Source organism: Tachyglossus aculeatus, chromosome 17, assembly GCF_015852505.1.
Source record: "Tachyglossus aculeatus isolate mTacAcu1 chromosome 17, mTacAcu1.pri, whole genome shotgun sequence".
NCBI lineage: Eukaryota > Metazoa > Chordata > Mammalia > Monotremata > Tachyglossidae > Tachyglossus > Tachyglossus aculeatus.
Genome location: NC_052082.1, coordinates 40247061 through 40270976, shown reverse-complemented (window position 1 = coordinate 40270976; position 23916 = coordinate 40247061). Strand labels below are relative to the sequence as shown.

Genomic DNA, 23916 nt, shown 5'->3' with positions numbered 1-23916 from the left:
AGATTGGCTCCCTTCGACTCTTACTCTCCAGATCACTTTCATTACATTTCTCAAGATTATCTTCTATCTAAACCTCAGGCTTGACTCTTCTACCCTCAATCCCTTGTTTCACTGGCCTGGAACTAACTACCTTTCCAGGCAGATCTAGTAGATTGAAGCTCTCTCCATTATCAAAGACCTCTTTAGATCGCTCTCATTTAGGAAGCTTTCCCTGATTAATTCACAGCCCCTTAATCACCTTAACCCAACAGTTAAAGTTATCTTTAACTGTAGGAAATATATTTTATTCTTATAGTCAGCATCTATGAATGTATATTTATCTTTTCATCGATTCCTTCCCAACATATTTCTACTACTACTATCATGATTCTCCATCCTTTCCCCAAACTCCTTGTATTCTCCCAAGGGCTTAGTATAGTCCTTTGCTCCTAGTAGTCATTTAATAAAAACTATGGCTTGAGAGATTGATTTGCCCATTTTCCTGTAAAAGAGATGTCAGTTTGAATTCCCTAGCTTACTCCATGGAGAACAAGTCTGTGAATGCTGTCACCATATAGGAATACTCTTTTGGGATGCTTTATCTTCAAAAGAACATTTTTCGGTGGGTTCTGTGCAGATATGGCCTATGCACCCTCATTATCATCAGTCTTTCCCAAGCTAGAAGTAGAGGAGAAAGGAAAGAAATTGTTCCCCCACCCCTTTCTGAAAGGTAGTTGAGACTTTGTGGTATTCCAAAAACACCCTTTGAAATTACATAATGAGCATTCTTCTGAGTGATAGCTGAGTATTATTAACAATAATATCACGATAAATTATTAGTTAATAATCAATTAATAATTATTATATTTATAAGTATTAATGGCATTGACATTATTATTATTATAATGTTCTTATTATTATAAGAATAATAATAGTATTCTTCTTAGACCATGTGATATGGCAAGATAGTTATATTTCCATTTCCTTGACTACTGATGGTCTTAATCATGATTGCATCAACATCCTGCATTAATGAAGTTTAAGGATATAATTCTATATTTATCTCAGTGCATAGAGAGATGCCTTGTTAATAGAAGTTAGCTTCTGCCATAAGAGGCTGCCTCCCTGAATAGCTTTATTTCCTTTTAGAGCAACTCAACATAAGACTAAGAGGCCTTACCGCTCAAACATCAAAAACCGCCTAGAAGGATGGACAGTCATCATGCACAATGAACAAGTTTAACATTACATTGACTTCAGGTTACGGCGTTGTGTGGCCTGGGAAATGTCCTCCATTTCCCTTTTGAACTGAGGCCTCCCTAGGCTCTTCATGCAGTTGTTACTTTGAACTTACAGTGTTATTCATTGAGGTAGCACAGGCAGTGCCTCAGAACTAAATTATAGTGATCAGAATTGTGTTAACCCTAAGATATGATTCTGTTTTAACTATGCAAGAAAATACACTAGGGTCCTAAGGAAATGTTTGCGACTCAACACCTTTTTGCTTTCTCTTGGAGTGTAGTTTCTTGCTGAATAAAAGCTGCAGTGCATAGAGGGCTCACAAATGGTGGTAGATATCATAGAAGATGTGAAATTAGACTTTCTATGTTCTGAATTGACACTATGTTCATAAATTAATTGCTAGGAATTATCAGGGCCCTGGACATTTATTAAACCATTTCATAGAGACTGTGCCTCATAAATCACCCCACATGAGTCAACTGCTGTGAAGACTATAGGTCAAAGAGATGAAAGACACTTGAGCCCTGAGCAAATACTGCAAGGAAAGCACACTTCAAACCCGTTGCAGTGTGAGGACTTCCTGTGTGTTCCATACGGAGCTTTGTACAGTGAAGATATGTTCTGCCCTCAGCTCATTCTGAGCAATTGTTACTAAGCCACCTGACACGGTGTCTCTCACTGGGTTTCTCCCTGGGGGACCTAGAGCTGATTGGATTCCTCAGCTTCTCATCCATCCCTCAGACTCCAGGACTTGCACCTCTGCCAGAGACACTGGAAAACTCCAACTTGGAGCAGGTATTTGTTATTTTTACAATTCTCTTCTCTAGTTTCTTGGGGAAAAGAGAGCAAATACTTATAAGAAGAACTGAAGCAGTCAGAAAATCTGGTTTGGGCTAGGGTTGGGATGAAAGCGTATTCTGGAAAAGCCCTTCTAGCATTGATTATTCCCAGTTTATTTGTTTCCTTTTAATGCAGAATCTCAAAAAAATGAATGCTGTAAACACTTGGATCTAATTATCAGTGGTTGGTCATCCCTTAAATTGAAAATGATTTGAGGTCAGGGATCACTATCTTCTACATTTCACTGAAACTTCTGAGTGTTTGTGCACATCATGATGATTTTGATTCAAGCATTTTTCTGAACAGTAAAGTTTAGTAAATTGGTAAGAATTCTCCTAACTACAGATGCTACTTATTGGGACCAATATAAACATTAATAGCGTATAGATATAAACATAAAAATCAATATTATTTGTCTCCTTTAACCCGGAGATTACTTGGAAGTCAACATGTCCCCTTTCTTTCATTCAGTTAATCCATTTTTCCTATATAACCCCCGTCCTCAATCACAATCAAGCATTAGAGAAACAGGCCAGGATAGATTTTCTGATAAATTCTCTATTTCTGTTCCATCATGATGCTCTTTGATAACATTGTCATTTCTCTATGATGGTCTCAGTGCAGGGGCAGCCTAGTTAACATCATCAATCAGTGATATTTGTTAAACACTTACTGTGTGCAGAGTGATATACGAGATTCTTGGGAAAATATAATTCAACCGAGTTGGTAGATGTGATCCCTTCCTACAGTAAGCTTATAGCCTACAGGAGGAGATGAATATTAAAATAAATTAAGGATAGGAGCAATAAGTAGAGTATAATTATGATTCCTCCCATCTACACACCAATATGATTTCATGTGTTAACTCTGTGATCCATCACTGTTTTGCAGAGATGAGTGAGCAGAATGCATATTATGCAGAGATGAAACCACCCAACCCATCCCGGAAGCAGAAGAGAGGGAATATAAATGGGAAAAGAGAAGGTATGGCACAATACACTCTCCTGTTTCTGCAGTGATTATGAATCCTGAACCAAACTACTCTTGAATTGCTGACAGTAAATCCAAATTGCTATTAATTGCATCAACGATCTTCTCGCTATGGTGGGTGAAGGGGACAGAGAAGAGATCAAATAGGATAGACATCCCAGGTGGTAGATTATATAAAATCTAGTAGTTTGGCTTCTGGCTTTATGGAAAGTCAAGTTTCCTCAATTACAAATCTTCCAAGAATGACACTTGGCCAGATTCCTGGCCACATCTATAATCTGCCCCTTACAGCTGGGTCAGCATGCCTTTGACCCTGCGGCACTTTGGGATAGGAAGCCCACGACTATTTCAGGGAACTCAGTAAGATAATGATCATCTGCCTGCAGGAGAGAAGGAGGAAAGGAGGAGAAATGGGGAGGCTTCTGTTTGTGCACGTTTCCTCATGAAAGTCACTCTTGTCCTTGAAGGCTAATGTTTGCCATTTTTAGCCCAGTGAGGAGGAAACATGGTTCATTCCACCTCTCCTTCTGTTAACTATGTCTCATTCCCTCTTTGCCAGATTCCGTGTTTACTCCCTGGAGTCTCCTGGCTGCAACCCTGGGAGTTCTGAGCCTGATTCTCATGGCATCTGTGCTAGCACTGGGGATCCTCATGACAAACCGTAAGTCATATCTGGAAAAAACAAAGTAAAACTCAGCCCCAGCAATGTTTTGAAGCATCGATTCTTTCCTTGATTCATGTTAATCACTGGAATTATAGTAAGAACTAATAATAATCCTGGTCATTTCTATAGAATCTCCCAACCACGGAACTCGGAACAGTTCTTCACCTTACAACTCAACGTCCCAGAAAGGTAGGTCATGACTAATAGTAATTGTGATAATGGCAGTATTTGTTAAGGGCATACTATGTGCCAAGCATTGTACTCAGTGCTGTGGTTGATACAAGTCAATCAGGGAAGACACAATCCCTGCCCTTCATGGGGAGAACAGGTATCAAATCCTCATTTTACAGTTAAGGAGGCCTAAATTTTTAGCCTGGAACAGAGCAGGCCCCTAAATTCAATATATATTTCTTACCCTTTGTCAGTCGATCAATCAGTTGTATTTTTTATGTCCTTACTGTAGGCAGAGCACTAAACTTAGCACTTGCAAGAGTATAATATGACAGATTAACTAGACACATTCCACGTCTACAAGGAGCTAAATACTCTAGAGGGGGAGACAGAAGTTGAAATAAATGAAAATATGAAAATGAATGTTGTGGGATTTGGGGCAGGATGAATTAAAGGTACAAATCCAAGTGCAGGGACTATACCGAAAAGGAGCGGGACTAGGGGAAACGAGGACTTGGTTGGGGAAGGCCTTCATAACTCCTCTCTAACTTTGCAGTAAACTTGATTGAGGAGATTCTAATTTTCCTCACCTTCTGAAACAAAAGCTGCACCAATAAAGCAAACACAAGACAATCTTTAACAATGCCCCTATATCTCTTCTGGTTCCAAGTTGCCATATATTTAAATTAGAGGAAATGGAGTGAAAGAAAGGAGAATCACCTTCCAAGTGCCTGTATGTGTGTGAATGTAAGCCTACTGACAATGCAGAAGGAATTTGCAGTCATTGTGACCGTTTTCTGGGTTTGCCCAGCTCCTCAGCAAGCCAGGAGGGAACTCGGAAATTTCCTCAACTGAGAGCTTTCTTACACTTGAGTGCTTTGGGGATTTCTCCTTCTGTGAAACCCAATTTTTACTCCTCTGATTCACTTTCACAAACACACTGGCTTCACGATTAACCCCCTCAAAGGCAATGCGATGTGTGTCATCTCTACCAATATACCTCAACTTCTAGCAGATGACTATTGACAGCTTAGAGGGTGTTTGGTCAGTTTCCATTCCCCCTTACACTCTACAACATCATGTGAGAAGTAATTATACATTTCCTTGTCAAGGTAACAACATGGGAGCAGTATGGCTTAGGGGATAGAGCATACCCTGGAAGTCAGAAGGTCATGGGTTAGAATCCCAGCTCAGCTACTTGTCTGCTGTGACCTTGGGCAAGTCACATCACTTCTCTTTGCCTCAGTTATCTCATGTGTAAAATGGAGATTGAGACTGTGAGCCCCACGTGGGACAGAGACTGTGTCCAACCCTATTTGCTCGTATCCACCCCTGCTCTTAGTACACTGCCCAGCACATAGTAAGTGCTTAAAAAAGTACCATTATTATTATTATATTATATTATAATAATAATAACATGAAAAAGGGAATCCAATTAGAGCCACTGAACCTTTCCTCTGAATGGGCCTGTCTATGATTACTTGGGAGTGTCTAACACAAATTGTTTTGGCTAATAGGGGTCTCCTTCATATAAATGAGATTTTCTGAGAGAAGCCACGAAAGTAAATCCTGCTCCACTCTCTCAGTATGGGAAAAATAACTTTAGCAGGGTTGAGAATCTTCCTGTCCCCATAATACCTGGTTGTGGAACTGTCTCACACCTCGATTATGAATTCAAATTTTGGAAGAACAGCAGATATAATGAAAGCGGTCACACCCATGCAACAGCCTTCACAAACTGAAATGATAGGGCTTTAGAAGTGCTGTACAGTTGAAAAATAGTATTACATGATTCATTATTCTTTATTTTCTGGTGCTAGGATGTAACTGTGGTTCTTGCCCAGAGAACTGGATATGGAATAAATGGAGCTGCTATTATATTTCCAAAGATGAAAAGACTTGGCCAGATAGTAAAACTGCCTGTGCGAATATGAATTCCAGTCTCCTGAAGATAGACAGCAAGAAAGAGTTGGAAGTATGTTCACTTATACGTTTATTTCTAATCTTTATTTTGGGATGTATCTTGTACTGATGGACTATACATCAGTTCAGCATCCCTTACCCCGAATACCTAAACTATGATAGGACCGTAAAATGACCAAATGTGCCTGCCCACTTTTCCCGGGTATATGAAAGGAAAGGAATCTTACCTTTTTCATAAATATTATAAAGATCAATGATAAAATATGGGTAGAGGATAGGTTCATATTAAATTTCTACTCCTCAAATGTTGAGCATCTCCATAGCAAGCTTGAGGCTCTGACATGATTGCCCTAAAGGATGTTGGGTGATGAGAAACAATAGTTGAACTACTGATGGTTTTCTCTACTGCTTCCTTAATCCTTTATCTTCCTCCTGCTCTCATTGGTAATATGTTTTTTTGTATAGCTCTCTCTTCCATTAAAATGCAAACTTCTTGAGTGTAGGAGACATTTCTGCTGCTTCTACTGTGTTCTGCAAGTACGTAGTACGATATTTAGCCTTCAATAGATTAGCAATGTGTCACTGATTGAATGATGATAGGAAAAGATAGTCCAGAACCCAAAAGTGCTCAGGGACCAGGCTAAGCCCGTATTTAATTTACCCTAAAGCATTCAGATCCCCTCTCCATTCTTCATCTAAATCTCGAAGAGGAGTGGGTCTGCATCAATGTTTTTCTACCAAGCATAGAAAGACCTTGGACGGTAGGATCTACCCATAAAAAATATCTAGGGCCAAGGGCAATTCAACAGTTATTTAAAACTTTCAGATGAGAGTAATAGGTCTCACCATTGCCCTCCTGATAAACCCTGTCCCTTTTTGTGTTATTTGTTAAGCACTTACTACGGGACAGGCACTGCATTAAGCACCGGGGTAGATACGATCTCATCAGGTTGGACATAGTCCACGTCCCCCGGGGGCTCACAGTCTTAATCCCCATTTTACAGATGAGGTAACTGAGGCCCAGAGAAGGTAAGAAAGTTACCCAAGGTCACGCAGCCGATAAGTGGTAGAAAAGGTTTAGAACCCATTTCCTTCTGATTTCCAGACCCAAGCTCTATCCAGTAGACAATGAAGTTTCTTGGACTTCTGCCCTCATGAAGAACTAGTGTGGAAATTTGTCTTCATGGTCTGTTTGTGATTCCAACCAGAATTTCCTGACCCTTCTGAAAACGTACTATTGGATTGGACTGTCTCATAACAGTGAAGCTGGACAGTGGCAGTGGCAAGATGGATCCACTCTCTCCAGTGAACTGTGAGTTTCTGTATTTTGTTGGAGTATGTTCCCAAATCTGTCCTATGTGCCTCTCTCCCACTGGAACTTAAGGGAAGGGAAGGAAAGTAACATCGATATAATAATAATAATAATGATAATAATGATAATAATAATAATAATAATAATAATAATGGCATTTATTAAGCACTTACTATGTGTAAAGCACTGTTCTAAGCACTGGCGAGGATACAAGGCAATCAGGTTGTCCCACGGGGGGCTCACAGTTTTCATCCCCATTTTACAGATGAGGGAACTGAGGCACAGAGTAGTGAAGTGACTTGCCCAAAGTCACACAGCTGACAAGTGGTGGAGTCAGGATTTGAACCCATGACCTCTGACTCCAAAACCCAGGCTCTTTCCATTGAGCCACGCTGCTTCCCAAGGAAGTATCCAGGGATAGTAGTGAGAACAAGGCAACGTGTAACATCATTCTAACCCAGATTTTCCCAGATGAGTGCCAGAAAGAGAGAGGCACAGGTTTCACCCCACCGTGTGAGTTTCTCCCTTTCCCTAAGATATGACTAATAAAGAAATTACTGGTCCACTCATTTTGGTACCCTAGGGCTTGAATGATAGAAAATTTGGGAGTGGAAGGAGTGATGTACTGTCATTTCACCTCCTGTATAATGACACAGAAGTTCTCATTAAAGATCCAGTGATTTTATAGTCTTCAGTTTCCGTACAAGCCAATAAGCATAGGTCATGTTACTTTTACTTTTCGCAAAGGTCAATTTTGTTTAATTGGTTTGATCTGTGATTCACAACTCTTCTTAAAGCCCCCTGCCCAAGCATCACCTGGTAGAAGAGACCAAATTTTGAATCCTATAGAAGCATTAATAATAATAATAATAATAATAATAATAATAATAATAATGGCATTTATTAAGCACTTACTATGTGCAAAGCACAGTTCTAAGTGCTGGGGAGGTTGCAAGGTGATCAGGTTGCCCCACGGGGGGCTCACAGTCTTAATCCCCATTTTACAAATGAGGGAACTGAGGCACAGAGAAGTTAAATGACTTGCCCAAAGTCACACAGCTGACAGGTGGCAGAGCTGGGACTTGAACCCATGACCTCTGACTCCAAACCCCAATCTCTTTCCACTGAGCCATACCGCTTATACTCCTTGTCCCTGAATCATTTGGCTTTTCCTCTGATTAATAAAATAATCCCCACCATATTAAAAAAAAGTACAATTGGTTGTATTGATCTAGGAAACTTATCCTCTCTTGAACCCAAATACCACCCTATTTTATAAACATTCCCTCTAATTTAACATGTACTTTTTAGATACAGAATCCAGGAAAATGTAACCATGACTTGGCAGGAGAGAAAGTAAGATTTGCAATATCCTGACATCTTTGCTAGTGTTCTTTATGCCTATCATGTTGACTTTTTTTTATAGTTCCTTAGGTGACAAGATTAAAAAAAAGATTCTTCTTCTCAAAAGTGTTTTTCTGAATATCTGGGACTTTGAACATAATGCATCTTTCTTTTCCATAGGTTATCAGTAACAGACCATTTCCCTAAAGGAACCTGTGCATTTTATGGATTGAAAAATATCTTTTCATATGAAAGCTGTACCTATTCAACAACATATATCTGTGAAAAAAGAGCTATGTAGTTTTTTTATTGAAAAAGACAAATGCTAAACCACTAAATGCTTAACATTTCTCAGTAATCTGGAATAACTGAGGAATTCTGAGTATTATTCAATATAGGTATATAGGATATTCTGAAGCACCCTCTCCGCCTGTGCATCCAACCCAATCTCTTCACACCTTATCAAAGCACTTGCCCCCACCCTTCTTCCCTCTCTGACATCCGTCTTCAACTGTTAGTTCTCCAAAGGCCTGTTCCCCACTGCTTTCAAACAGATTGATGTCTCCCTATCCTAAGAAAACCCTTCCATGACCCCATCTTTCTCCTACCATTCCTCTCTAAACTCCTTGAGTGTTTTGCCTTCATCTGCAGGAAAGTTTCTCTCCTTCAATTCTCTCCTTTGCCCATTACCACTACATTTGCCCTCTTCCTTCTTCCCTCCCCAACAGCCATCTTCAACTGTTTGCTCTCCAATGGCTTCTTCCCCACTGCTCTCAAACATGCCTAAGTCTCCTAAAAAAAATTAATAATCTTCTCTCAAACCTTGTCCTCCTCCTGAGTTTCCCATCACTGTAGACAGCACTACCATTCTTCTCAACGCTAAATTCTGTCCTTTTCTCTCCATTCAAACTTCTGGCACTTTAATACCATCACATCCTCTCCTGCCCTGATTACTGTGTCAGCCTCCTTGCTCACCGCCCAGGCTCCTTTCTCTTCCCACACCAGTCCATTCTACACTCTGCTCTCCGAATCATTTTTCTACAAAAATGTTCAAGCCATGTTTCCTCACTCCTCAAGAAACTCCAGTGGTTGCCCATCTACCTTCACATCAAACAAAAACTCCTGACCATTGGCTTTAAAGCACTCAATTGCCTCACCCCCTCTTCACCTCACTCCTCAAATGCTAATCTTCTCACTGTACCTCGATCTCATCTAACTCACCATCGACCTCTCAACCATGTCCTCTCTCTGACCTGGAATATCCTCCCTCCTCAGATCTGACAGATATTTACTCTCCCTCCACCCCTCAAAGCCTTATTGAAGGCACAACTCCTCCAAAAAGCTTTCCTGACTAAGTCTTCCTTTCCTTTTATCCCACTCCCCTCTGCGATGCCCTGACTTGCTCCCTTTGTACATCCCTGCTCCCAGCCCCGCAGCATTTATGTACATATCTGTAATTCATTTATTTATTTTAATGTCTGTCTACTTCTCTAGATTGTAAGCTCGATGTGTCTGTTTATTATTATACTGTACTCTCCCAAGCACTTAGTATGGTGCTCTGCACCCGGTAAACGCTCAATAAATATGATTGAATTGATTGAATTGAATTCTGTCCTTGACCCACTCCAATTTGGTTTCCATCTCCTTCACTCCACAGAAACCACCCTCTCACAGGTCACAAATGTTCTCCTGCTTGCCAAATCCAATAACCTGTACTACATCTTAATTCTCCTTGACCACCCAGGTGCCTTCTCCACTGTCAACCACCCCCTTCTCCTGGAAACATGACCCACAACATCAGCTTTGCCGATAATGTCCTCTCCTGGTTCTCCTCCTATCTCTCTGTCCACTCATTCTCAGTCTTTTTCACAGGCTTCTCTTCTGACTCCCATCTCCCGACTGTGTTAGTCACTCAGGGTTCAGTTCTGGGTCCCTTTTATTCTCCATCTACATTCACTCCCTTGGAGAACTCATTTGCTACTGTGGCTTCAATTATCACCTCTATACACTTGATTCCCAAATCTACATCTCCAATCCTGATCTCTCTCCCTCTTTCCAGCCTCACATTTCCACTTGCCTTCAAGACATCTCTATTTGGATGTCCTGCTGACACCTCATACTTAGTATGTCCAAAACAGAACTCCTTTTAACAATAATAATAATAATAATAATGGCATTTATTAAGTGCTTACTATGTGCAAAGCGCTGTTCTAAGCACTGGGGAGGTTACAAGGTGACCAGGTTGTCCCACATGGAGCTCACAGTCTTAATCCCCATTTTACAGATGAGGTAACTGAGGCACACAGAAGTGAAGTGACTTGCCCAAAGTCACACAGCAGGCAAGTGGTGGAGCCGGGATTTGAACCCATGACTTCTGACTCCGAAGCCCATGCTCTTTCCACTGAGCCACGCTGCTTCTCATAGCTGCTTCTTCGCACCCAAACCCTGCCTCCCTGTCACTGTAGATAGCACCACCTTGTCTCCCAAACCTATAACCTGGGCATTAACCTTGACTCATCTCTCTCCATCAACCCACATATTCCATCTATTCAATAAATCCTATTGGTTCCACCTTCACAACATCTCTGAAATCTGTCCCTTCCTCTCCATCAAAACTGCTACCACACCAGTCAAAGCACTTATCCTATCCCACCTTGGTTACTTGATCAGCCTCTTTGCTGACCTCACTGCCATCTGTCTCTCCCCACTCCAGTCCAACTTTCACTCTGCCCAGTTCACTTTTCTATAAAAAAACACTGAGTCCAGAGAAGCAGCATGGCTGGATTCTACTTACAGCTCCACTAGATGTCTGCTGTGTGACCTCGGGCAAGTCACTTCCTACTCTGAGCCTCAGTAACCTTAACTGTAAAATGAGGATTAAGACTGTGAGCCCCACCTGGGATAGGGACTGTGTCCAACTTGATTAACTTGTGTCTACCCCAATGCTTACAACAGTGCTTGACACATAGTAAGCACTTTAACAAGTACCAGACTAATAATAATAATTGTTGTTCTTATTAGTCCATGTTTCCCCACTCCTCAAAGACCTCCAGTGGCTGCCCATCCTACTCTACATCCTCACCATTGGCTTTAAAATACACAATGACCTTGCCCCCTCCTACCTCACCTCACTGATTTCCTATTACAACCCAGGCTACACACTTGGCTCCTCTGGTGCCAACCTATGCACTGCACCTTGATCTCATCTATCTTGGCACTGAACTCTCACACATGTCCTGTCTCTGGCTCTTTTCCTATCTGGTAGATAATGACTCTTCCTGCCTTCAAAACCTTATTGAAGGCACACCTCCTTCAAGAAGCCTTCCCTACATCTTCATTTCCTCTTCTCCCACTCCCTTCTGTATCACCCTTATTTGCTCCCTTTATTTGCCCTCATTCTCCGAGCCCCACATCACTTATGTAAATATCTGTAATTCATTCAATTTTATTAATATGTTTCCCCCTCTAGACTGTAAGCTTACTGTGGACAAGGAATGTGTCTACCAACTCTGTTATATTGTACTCTCCCAAGTGCTTAGTACTGTGCTCTATGCTCAATATATATGATTGATTGATTGATTAAACTCTGAGCCCCATGTGGAATGGGTACAATACTTTATTGTATCTAACAGAATGCTTGGCACATAGTAAGTGCTTAAGAAACATTTTTATTCTCTTCTTAAATGAACTTGGGTTTCGTAAGTAAAGAATTCCAGCTTCGGTTCGATGGATGAAATGTCATCTCAATATCTATATTCAAGAACAACCATGAAAACAATCGCTTGGAATATGTAGAACCAACTGAGAAAGTGTGCAGATAAAAGATTTGAGATCAGAAGGGCTATACACAAATAGATTAAATTTGATAGAATTTTTAGTTGAATTTGAAGATAGAAGTGGGTGGTTTAAAGATAAGCCAAGGAAGGGTACAAGCTTTTAGCTTCGAAACGAATAAAACTGAAAATAGGTCCAGTCATGTGGTTAAAAATATAGACTGGCAGCTTAGCTAGATATAAGATACACTTCCTACCAACTCCTGTGAGACATGGATTTTCTCAACCCAAACTCCCACCCCAAAATCACCTTCCCACAAGACAGTTCAGAACTGGACAGAGATGTAATACAATTCCATCTTCCATCACCAAAAGAGGGATCCATAGTTCCATTTGACTGCGTGACCTGGATGTACCTCAGAAGCCACGGTCTGCTTCTTTTGAAGTTCTACTAGCATAACTTATAAACCATACTCACCATCCCGAGGAAGACAAAATAACCCAACAATCAAGTCCTGGAATGCAGTCACCTCACGATCATTGAGGCAATTTTCACAGCCACCTGACTTTGCTGGGAGGACTGATAAGAAGGATGGATACACAAGAAGATGTTATTTGGGAAACTCGAAGGGGGAAAAACACAAGATTGATCACACGATTTAAAAAAGTAATATAGCATTGTCTCAAACACTGTGATATGTGAAGGGACTGCTCTAAGACCACTGAAGAAGAAAGATGTGTGCGATGGATTGCTTTTGGATTGGCGATGCTCTAATCTACCATTACTAATTTACTCTACTATTCTACTATTCTACTAGTATAGTACTAATATAGTACTAATATACTCCACTCCACTACTACTTTAAACAGCAAGGGTTTCAGCAATAGCAGCTTCTGAGGGTTTCAAAAATAGAGACAAGCCCTGCAGGAGGCAAACCAAACAGTGTCTTATGGAACAATTATTTACATCACAGAGTGAAGAAGGGATTGTCAAGTTAGGGTCAGTATTTTCCAGCTCACCCACACTGTGTTTATTATCCCAAATGCCATATCCTACCTCGCACCTAATAGGATCCAGGTGTTTGGTTAAATATTCCTAGTGTTTGCAAAGGTCCAGACACTGGATACATAGGGAATGAGGGGTTAGGTCTATATCAGTTATAAATAGTCAGTGCTCATTTTCCAAGTGCTTTTTTTCTGTTGAGTAAAAACTATTTCAGAGATGATGATGATGAGCGTTTAATCTTCAAATAAGATTCTGAAACATACCTGTATGTGTCCAGGAGTTCTAGTCTCTGACAATGAACCAGTCACTACTTTTCCAAAACAATGAATTAGATTTCCAGGGAGAGGCATTGAGAAGGGACTCTGGTTTGTTATTTTTCTATTCAGTATGGATGTGAAGGATTCATTTTATCCTCATTTTCTCTGAGTACCTTACCCTGTCAATGATGATTCACTCATCTCTAATTATTATTAGAGAATACTCAGGCATACTCATAGCCCAATCCAGCACACCTTGAGTAATTTGCACCCATTTTGGCTACCTTACGCACAATAGAAATCAAATAAATTACACCTGGAGTCAGCAGTTTCAGGAAAGGTAGAATTGAAATTCTAGTGAACACTCAACTGAAGTTTTCTGCTCCACCTATTACTTCACCAACTCTGTTGTATTCTACTCTCCCAAGTGCTTATTACAAATTTCTGCATAGAATAAATGCTCAATAAATACCACTGATGGATGTTCAAGGGTACTGTTGGGTAGGGACTGTCTCTGTATGTTGCTGAATTGTACTTTCCAAGCACTTAGTACAGTGCTCTGCACACAGTAAGCACTCAATAAATACGATTGAATGAATGAATGCTCTGCACAAAATGACATTCAATAAATATGATTGAATGAATGAATGAAAGAATAGCCTTCCCTTGTGTGATGACGCCTCCTTTATGTCTATCTGCAATTGTTTCATTCTTCTCCACAGTTACTTCTGCATTAATGAGGCAGGGAATTGTGTCTGTTATTCTGTTACATTGTAGTTTCCCAAGCATTTAGTACTGTGCTCTGCATGCAGTAAGCATTCAATCAATATATACTATTGATTGATTGGTTAATGAGTCTACAGGTCCAATAGAGTTAATTGCAATGGGCAGAGCTATTTTAAAACTCAGGGAGGCTGACTGGACTCCAGTAAGATGTTACTGGAGATTTGGTTCTGCGATTATCTATGCAAAAAAAAAGTACACAAATGCAGCTGAGAGAGTATTAGGGATTTGGATCTAGTGAGTCTGTGAAGAATGAATATCCTGGAAAAGAATGACAAAATAGGGATATTATCCTAGAAAAAGTGAGATAGATATCTGGAGGCCTTCCCAGCTTGAGCCCCCTTTTTCCTCTCCTCCTTCCCTTCCCCACAGCACCTGTATATATGTTTGTACAGATTTATTACTCTATTTTACTTGTACACATTTACTATTCTATTTATTTTGTTAATGATGTGCATCTAGCTTTACTTCTATTTATTCTGATGACTTGACACCTGTCCACATGTTTTGTTTTGTTGTCTGTCTCCCCCTTCTAGACTGTGAGCCCGTTGTTGGGGAGGGACCATCTCTATATGTTGCCGACTTGTACTTCGCAAGTGCTTAGTACAGTGCTCTGCACACAGTAAGCGCGCAATAAATACGACTGAATGAATGAATGTGGCATACTAATCCATCACCATCCTCTTCCAGATACAGTATACACTTCCTTACCTAAATTAAGACTAAAGGCAAACATTAAAGAATGGGAAAACATAGGGCCTACATTCAACATCGTTTCATGGATAATGTCATTTATAAGCACCACTCATGAGTAAATTGCTATGAAGCCTGTAGGTCAGAGAGATGAAAGACCCTTGAGCCCTGAGCAAATACAGTAGGAACAGCAAACTTCAAGCCAGTTACAGTGTGAGGGCTTCCTGTGTGTTCCTTCCGGAGCTTTGTGCAGTGAAGAAATGTTCCGTCCTCAGCTCATTCAGAACAACTGTCACTAAGCCACCAGACCCGCAGTGTCTCTCACTGAATTTCTCCTTGGGGAACCCAGAGCTTCCCTCAGTCTTCAGCTCATCTGCCAAAGACGGTGGAAAATCCCTTCTTGAAGCAGGTATTTCTAATTTACCTCTCTAGTTTAATTTGGGAAAGAGGAAGAATACTTAACTTCAGAGACCTAGACTCTATGATAAGTTTTCTCCTTACTTGTTTGCTATATGCATTAGAGAAGTGTGTTATAGAATGCATTATTAGGGTATCCAGAGTTTGCTATCACATTTAGTATGAAAAATTGGAATTTTTGAGAAAAATGTGCATTGCCAGATCCTTAAATCTCATTCCTAAAATTCTCTCTTAGAGATTGAAGTTCTCTATTTCTCTATTCCTTAACCTTGACCCAAAAGCTGATCCACCTTTAGAACTTTAACATTTATTTGTATCTTTTCTCAGCACTTGTATGCACACATATAGTCAATTTTACACTAAATTATTTATTCTGATTGTAAACGTTTTAATGAAGGTTTACCTATTAAAAGGTAAACCCCTTCAGGGCAAGCAATGTTACCCTGGCTTCTGCTGTATTTTCCCAAGTGCTTAGTGCCTTACATCAAGGGGGCGTTCAATACGTGTTACTACTGCTGCCTTGGGTGGGTAATATATGTCATTACTGCTGCCTTGGGTGGGTAAAACAGCCAAGTAGAAGGGTAAGCTCCTGGCTAGTTACAACCTCACAGCTCACATAAATCAGTTGCCGGCCATGCCTTGAGTATCGTATTTGAACTAATGAAAAAATTAAATTTGGTTTAGGATTGGGAGAAAAATATGTCCTGAAAATGCCAATTTATCATAGGTTCTTCTCCAACTGATGTGTTTCTTTGACTCAGTCACTCTCAAAAATGTATTATTATCAGCAGTTGGATTTACCTGTGTTTAAACTTGAGGGCCCGGTCCATATATCCTGTTCTCCTCTTTTCAAGTGTCTAAGACTGTGCAAATCATGATGACTGTGACAAAGTAGTTTTCAGAGTGCTTAGGCTTCTAATTGAGAGGTGCTTTCCAGGTATTACTGTAATCAAAACATATTCAAAAATGAAGTTCTCTAGTGACTCCTTTAACCCAAGAAATTATTTGGAGGTCAAAATAGGCCTTTGTACACACTTGAGGGCTCTTCCTTCCAATCTAGGCTCTTTTCCTCCTATTAATCAGTCTATTCCATGTGTGCTGACAGGCTTCTTCACATTTAGGCATTGGAGAAAGGGGTTAAAATGCCCTGATTTAGTCAATTCTCAATTTCTCTTCCATCACGATGCCCTGACAATGAAATGATTGTCGTTACTTCAGGCTTCTCATACTGCAAGAAGGTCATTAATGAGGTAAATCTTTCCTGGTTGCCATTGCTTTTCCTGCCCCTTAATGTTTCATTATGATTCTTCCTCATACATACCTAGATTATTTCAGATCTTTGGAAATCTGTCATTTGTAGAGATGAGTGAGCAGAATTTATGCTATGGAGAAATGAATCCACCTCAGAAGTCGATGAAAAGACGAATTCAAGTGAAGACAGAAGGTATTCAGATTATGAACTTTAACAATAATAATAATAATGATGACGATAATGATGGTATTTGTTAAGGTCTCACTATGTGCCAAGACCCATACCATTCAATGGGATAGATGAAATACAATCAGATTCCACATAGGACCCACAGTCTAACTGGGAGGGAGAACCAACATTAAATCGCCATTTTACAGATGAGAAAGCTGAGGAACAGAGACATTAAATGATTTTCCAAACTCACAGAGCAGGCAAGTGGCAGAACTGGCATTAAAACTCAGATCTCCTGTCTCCCAATCCTACAATCTTTACACTAAACCATTACTACAGGGGCTTTGAATCCTGAACTAACTTTTCACGACATTTTGCTGGCATTAAATTAATATGATGATTCATCATGTCATTGAAATCTTCAGAGATTAAAGTTGGAATGGGTGGAAAGCAGAACAAATTGGACAGACATTCCAAATTTTTTTTATGCTAAAAAATATATTGGAGTATTTGGTCTCTGGAAAGTCATACATTTTCAATAGCAACAGCTTCTAAGAAAAATACTTTGCTGGTTATTTAGTCAACTTGGATGATCTGCTCCAAATAGCTGTGTCACAGTATCCTTACTCCTTAAGGGGGCTTGGAGGAGGTAGCTCTATCATATTTGAGGGATTCAAATAAGAGTAATGATTGCCTCTTTGTGGCAGATAAATAATTCAGTAAATGAACTGCATTTATTGAGTGCTTAGTATATACACAGGACTGTACTTCGTAGACATGTTCCCTATCTACATGGAGCTGGTATTCTAGTGGAGGAGACAAATATTAATATAAGTAAATAAATTATGCCTATATATTCACACTATATGTATATATAGTGAAGGTGAATAGGCAACCACTGGAGGTTCTTGAGAAGTGGAGAAACATGGACCGAATATTTTTGTAGACAAACGATCTGGATAGCAGGATGAAGAATAGACTGGCTTGGGGGGAGACAGGAGGCGGGGGGTCAGCAAAGAGACTGATTCAATAATCAAGGTAGAATAGGATAAATGCTTATATTATAAGGTAGCAGTTTAGACAGTGAGGAAAGGGTGGGTTTTAATGATGTTGTGCAGGTTGAACAGAGAGGATTTAGCGACAGATTGAATATATGGCTGATAAGAAAGATATGAAAAAGAGAAGGAAGGAGGAAAAGGAGACTGTGGGTTTATTAAAATTTCCATGTAAGGATCACTGCCATCCTTAAGGAATGATGTTGCCATTTCTGGACTATGAGGAGGAAGGGTGGTTTTATCTGACTCTATGTATGTTACTTTTTTCTTTCCCTTTGCCAGATTCCTCGTCAGCCCCCTGGTGTCTCCTGGCTGGGACTCTGGGGGTCTTGAGCCTGGTGCTCGTGGCATCTGTGCTAGCACTGGGGGTCCTGATGAGAAAACGTAAGTAATATGTGCACAAACCGAAGTGATGATACACTCCAAAACAGTTTTCTGAAACAGCAATTATTTCCCTCTGATGTAGCAGATAGATAATGTAAAGTATCCACTTTTGCTTGATCCTATTTTAATTATCCCATTCGTAATAATAATAATAATAACTAATAATATTCCCGATCCTGTCTTTAGAGTCTTCTAACCAAGGATCCGAGAGCCCTTCTTCACTTCCCAACACCACATCCCAGAGAGGTATGGGTAGTAACTTTTCATTTCTCATTTCCAACCTGAAGTGTAGCAGTTTTTCAAATTAAACCCATATCTCTCACCTCAGGCCAGACATGGTAGAACCAATGTGAAAATTAAATTAACCTTCTTGAGAAGACCTTATTTTCCTCACATTCGGGAACAAAGTTGCACAAATAGAGCAAATACCAAACCAACTTATACAACCAGGGCATCTAAGTGTTTTCTGGTGCTGGGTGGAAGTTCATTCCTAATACGGGGTCAGGAGGGTGAAGAAAAGGAGATTTAAATACTGTGACTGTGTAGCAAGATGTATACAAATGAGATGGAAGGCAACATTGATAACTCAGTGATCTTTTTGGTCAGACTTGTCCAAATGGTTAGGATCCCATCATCAGTAGCATCGTAGTTGAAAAAGAAGGAAAAATATATATAGCAATTATCATTCAGGGTAAAGAAAAGCATGTCTGGAAGTCAGTAACCACCATTTCTGGTCTCAATTCTGATACTGGTCTTCGGTGTATTTTTGGGGAAGTTACTATTATGACTCAGTTTCCTCACCTGCAAAATGGGGATAATAATTCATGCCCCTCCCCTAACTTGTAGGAATGTTCCCAGGAAATAATGATCTAACTGAAATTAAATGCTTTGGAAACCCAAATATGTCATAAAATTTCACAGTATTATTACCTGATGAATAGTTTTCTCTTTTCCTTTTTCTAGGATGCTACTTTGGCTCTTGTGCAGAGAACTGGATCTGGAGCAGAGGGAACTGTTATTACGTTTCTAAGGAATTCAGGACTTGGTCAGAGAGTCAAACTGCCTGCAGAAGCATGAATTCCAGCCTCCTGAAGGTAGAAAACAGAGAGGAATTGCAGGTGTGTTCTCTCATATTTGAATTTCTAATAATTACTGGGGTGGTGAGTAAATAATAGAGATATAGACAGTGTGTTGGAAGCAGCGTGGCTCAGTGGAAAGGGCATGGGCTTTGGAGTCAGAGGTCATGGGTTCAAATCCTAGTGCTACCAACTTTCAGTTGTGTGACTTTGGGCAAGTCACTTCACTTCTCTGGGCCTCAGTCACCTCATCTGTAAAATGGGGATGAAGACTGTAAGCCCCCTGTGGGACAACCTGATTATCTTGTAACCTCCCCAGTGCTTAGAACAGTGCTTTGCACATAGTAAGCGCTTAGTAAATGTCATTATTATTATTATTATTATTATTACCACAGCACTCCCAATTCTTGACATTTCTGACCCAACCACTGAGATGTTGATTTACAGTCGGATCACAACACCAGCAAGAAGTTGCTGCGTCCTAGGAATAAAAAGGGAGAGCAAACTGCATCCTTTATGCATACACAAAGATGTTGTATCAGTAACAGTAACTGTAACTGTAACAGTAACTATATCAGGAACAGTAATTTGGGTCACATCAATTCTCCCATCCGAATAATGGGTTTTCCTGCAACATTTGTGAGACACTGCAGTGATGTCCAAATGCAAGGATTTACTATGTGTGAATCATTGTACTAAGGACTGGGTTAGATAAAATATAACTAGATCTGAAAAAAACCTCATGTGGAGCTCACAGTCTAAGGAGAAAGAGTGTTTTACAAATGAGGAAACTGAAGAAAAGAGAAGTTAAATGAGTTCCCTGAGGGCAAAAAGTACCCAGTGGTTGACCTTTGGATTAGAACCTAGGATATCTGACAATTAAACCCTCTCTTTCACTAAACCTTGCTTCTTCTCATGGCCTAGTGGTCGCTCATTTCTTCACAAAATCACCCTAAATTGCATGGTTGAATTTACGTTCCATACCCACTTTAATTTCATAATTGTAAGTAGTGTACCCTGCTTTGTAATCCAGGAAAAAAAAGGATGATTCTAAGAGAAATGCTCATAATTTTTGTTTTATTCCTGTTTTATTCTATGTAGGTAAATGCCTAGGCCTTAATCTCATTTTATCACAATAACCCTGGTAAATCCAGCCTCATTTACCCTAGCCCGGCTTTTCTCCCTCAAATCATTCTTCACTCTTCACTTTCACCCTTTGTTTTGTAAATACTTCATTTGCTTATGCTCTAAGTGGATCTTATATCTGAATAACACTTGTATAGATACATTTTTATAGAGACAAATGTACATCTGTGTCATCTTTTTCTAGCCATGAGTGGTAATCTCCTGAAGGAGATGGTTTCTATCTTAAGGTGACTTGAGGAGGAAGGCAATTTAATAGTTAGTTAAAGCTTTCTGATTCTTGTAATAAATATTGTCAGCTGTGTGACTTTGGGCAAGTCACTTAACTTCTCTGGGCCTCAGTTACCTCATCTGTAAAATGGGGATTAAGACTGGGAGCCGCCTGTGGGACAATCTGATCACCTTGTAACCTCCCCAGTGCTTAGAACTGTGCTTTGCACATAGTAAGCGCTTAATAAATACCATTATCAGTAGTAGTAGTATTCAATATTACTTATGTGCTACCCAATATCCTCCTGAAATGCCCTGCTGCAACGAAAGAGAATAACAGGAAATATATCTTGGTTTGTTTGTGGTTCCATCTATTCCATCTAGAATTTTCTGAAGCTTCTGGCATCCTATTATTGGATTGGACTGTCTCGGAACGGCTCTAATGAACACTGGCTATGGGAAGACAGATCTGATCTCTCCCGTGACCTGTAAGTTTATGTCTTTTGTGGCGGTATGTTTCTGGGTCTTCCCTATGGGCTGCTCTTCCAGCTGAATAGAAGAGAAAGGCAACCCCTTAAACACAGAATTCAGCAACTGGTATAAGCTTGTTGTGGGCAGGGATCATGTCTGCTAGCACTTGGTACACTGTTCTCCATATAGGAAATGCTCAATAAATAACACTGATTGATTGAGTGTCATAGCATAATAACTTTAGTCCAACTCCACACTTCCAGTTAGAGTCTTAGAAATACAGAGAAGACAAAGTTTCTGTGTCCGACCTGCTATGAGGGAGATCTTACCCTTACTTTGACTTTCTCTCATTTCCTGTGACTAGAGTATTACAGCAACTTCTTGTCCATTCATTGGTTGTGTTTTAGTGTTTATCTGTTAGAAAATGTGAGAAAATGGATTCATTCAATCGTATTTATTGAGCGCTTACTGTGTGTAGAGCACTGTACTAAGCTCTTGGGAAGTACAAGTTGGCAACATATAGAGATGGTCCCTACCCAACAGTGGGCTTACAGTTTAGAAGAGGGAGACAGAGAACAAAACAAAACATATTAACTAAATAAAATAGAAAATGTACAAGTAAAATAAATAAATAAATAGAGTAATAAATATGTACAAACATATATACATATATACAGATGCTGTGGGGAAGGGAAGGAGGTAATGCGGGGGGGATGGGGAGGGGGAGGATCTTTCTAGGTCTCCATTACAGAGTCAGGGATGTTTCGGTCGGTCTCTAGGCTACAAAGCCCGCTAACCACAGATTATATGACTTTAACTTGTAACAAGATTTCAATATTATTTAATTAGTTTTGGCTGGGACTCCCAACCCCCTTAAAAAGCCAAGGGACATGGATTTGATCCAACCAGCTTTTTTCTTGGAATAATTTGTCTTCTTCTCTCTTTAATGATTTAAAATGGATTCCGGCAACACATCCCAACCCCTACCCTAATATGATACTATTTCATAAACATTTCCTCTGATCCAACAAGTAATAAGAAAATTCGATGCCAGACACAGAGAAAAACATCCATAGGGCATAGTAGTTAGAAACTAAGATTAGAAATCCAATATTCTGGCCTCCACTCTGGTTTACCTTACAAATCATTTCCGGTTGACTGTGCTTCTATTTCTATATTCAGAAGGTTATGTAGCTTTATGCAGCTCAAATGTATTCGAAAAGGACTGATAGATATGATGTCTCTTTCTTCACAGGTCTGTGCAAGACAATTTCTCTCATCGACACTGTGTGTATTATTATGCACTGGGAGATAAATTTTCATCTGAAAACTGTCTCCAGTTATTGTTTTATATTTGTGAGCTAAGAGCTACATAGACTTGAAAATGCTTACCTAGAAATAATGTTATTAAACCATCTCATTTAAGGGTATCCTGGAAGGTTTCAAAGCACGCCTGGTTTTTCTTGAAATGTATATTTTATAGAATCATGAGCAGGTCAGTGGATTATTACTGTATAGAGATGATATCATAATAAACAGGAAAATGAACACACTTTGCAGTTCATTTGTTCTTTGCAAATAATAATAATAATGACATTTATTAAGCACTTACTACGAACAAAGCACTGTTCTAAGCACTGGGGAGGGGATACAATGTAATCAGGTTGTCCCACATGGGCCTTACAGAATTCATCCCCATTTTACAGATGAGGGAACTGAGGCACAGAGAAGTGAAGTGACTTGCCCAAAGTCACACAGCTGACAAGTGGTGGAACTGGGATTAGAACCCATGGCCTCTGACTCCAAAACCCGGGCTCTTTCCATTGAGCCACGCTGCTTCTCTATTAATAATGATAATGATGGTACTAATGAATAGCATCTGTTAAGTGCTTAGCATTCTAAGCAATGAGGTAGCTACAAGGTAATTAGTTTCAGCATGGTTCCGATCCCCCATGGGGCTCACTGATTAAGGAGGAGGGAGAACAATATTCAATCCCCATTTTACAGTTGAGGAAACTTAGACCCAGAGGAGTGAAGTGGTTTGCCCAAAGTCACACAGTTGATAGGTTATGGAGCCAGGATTAGAACACAGGTTTTCTGACCCCACCAGCCCTTTATTCTTTCCACTTGGTGATACTACTAAGATCGAGTAAATTTATAAACCTTTGACTGAGATCTAAAGAAAATGGAACACGCATCTGTGAACATGGGGCAAAATTATAAGTTGGAGTCCACTTCGGCTAAACTCCTGTCATTTCCTTCATGAAGCCAACATCAAAACTGTGGGCAGCCCTGTCATCAAATTTCACATCCCAACACCAGTTGTGGCACTCAAACCTTCGAGACCCGGATCTGCCAAGGAAGACACATCCAGTTTCAGGAAGAAAGTCATCAGCGTCATCTCCAAACCATAGCCCGCCTCATATGAGATGACAAGATTACAAGCCATGGCCTGCGACACCATTAGCTAGCAGCCATTCACCTTCTCTGCATGGGACATATAAGAAGCTTAGATAACAGCAGATTAGCTAAACAGCTGTTGAACGGGCAACTCAAAAATGGCACCTTCAAGCCAAAAAGAATTGCTAAAGCACATCCTCATACAATGGCATAAGAATGGACTGTTGGATGAACAAAGTGGAAAGTTCAGACTGGTGGGCAGCAATTGGGAATGGACTTGGGGAAGTTGAGAAACCAAGAGGTAGCCCCAAAGACAGGGACGGATGTCCAACCAACAAGCACATGATCATACTACTGAAA

General features: G+C 40.1%; 2 protein-coding genes across 2 annotated transcripts; both read left to right on the top strand.

The window, feature by feature from the left end:
* Positions 1-1208: 1208 nt before the first annotated feature.
* Positions 1209-8766, top strand: LOC119939051 (natural killer cells antigen CD94-like). The gene is made up of 7 exons (XM_038758821.1): positions 1209-1239; positions 2953-3045; positions 3611-3712; positions 3845-3904; positions 5707-5861; positions 7018-7121; positions 8646-8766. The coding sequence occupies exons 1-7, from the start codon at positions 1209-1211 to the stop codon at positions 8764-8766; spliced, it is 666 nt and encodes a 221-aa protein (XP_038614749.1).
* Positions 8767-16756: 7990 nt separating this feature from the next.
* LOC119939552 (natural killer cells antigen CD94-like) lies at positions 16757-22609 on the top strand. The gene is made up of 6 exons (XM_038759647.1): positions 16757-16838; positions 18155-18256; positions 18443-18502; positions 19220-19374; positions 21070-21173; positions 22412-22609. The coding sequence occupies exons 1-6, from the start codon at positions 16757-16759 to the stop codon at positions 22530-22532; spliced, it is 624 nt and encodes a 207-aa protein (XP_038615575.1). The 3' UTR covers positions 22533-22609.
* Positions 22610-23916: the final 1307 nt, after the last annotated feature.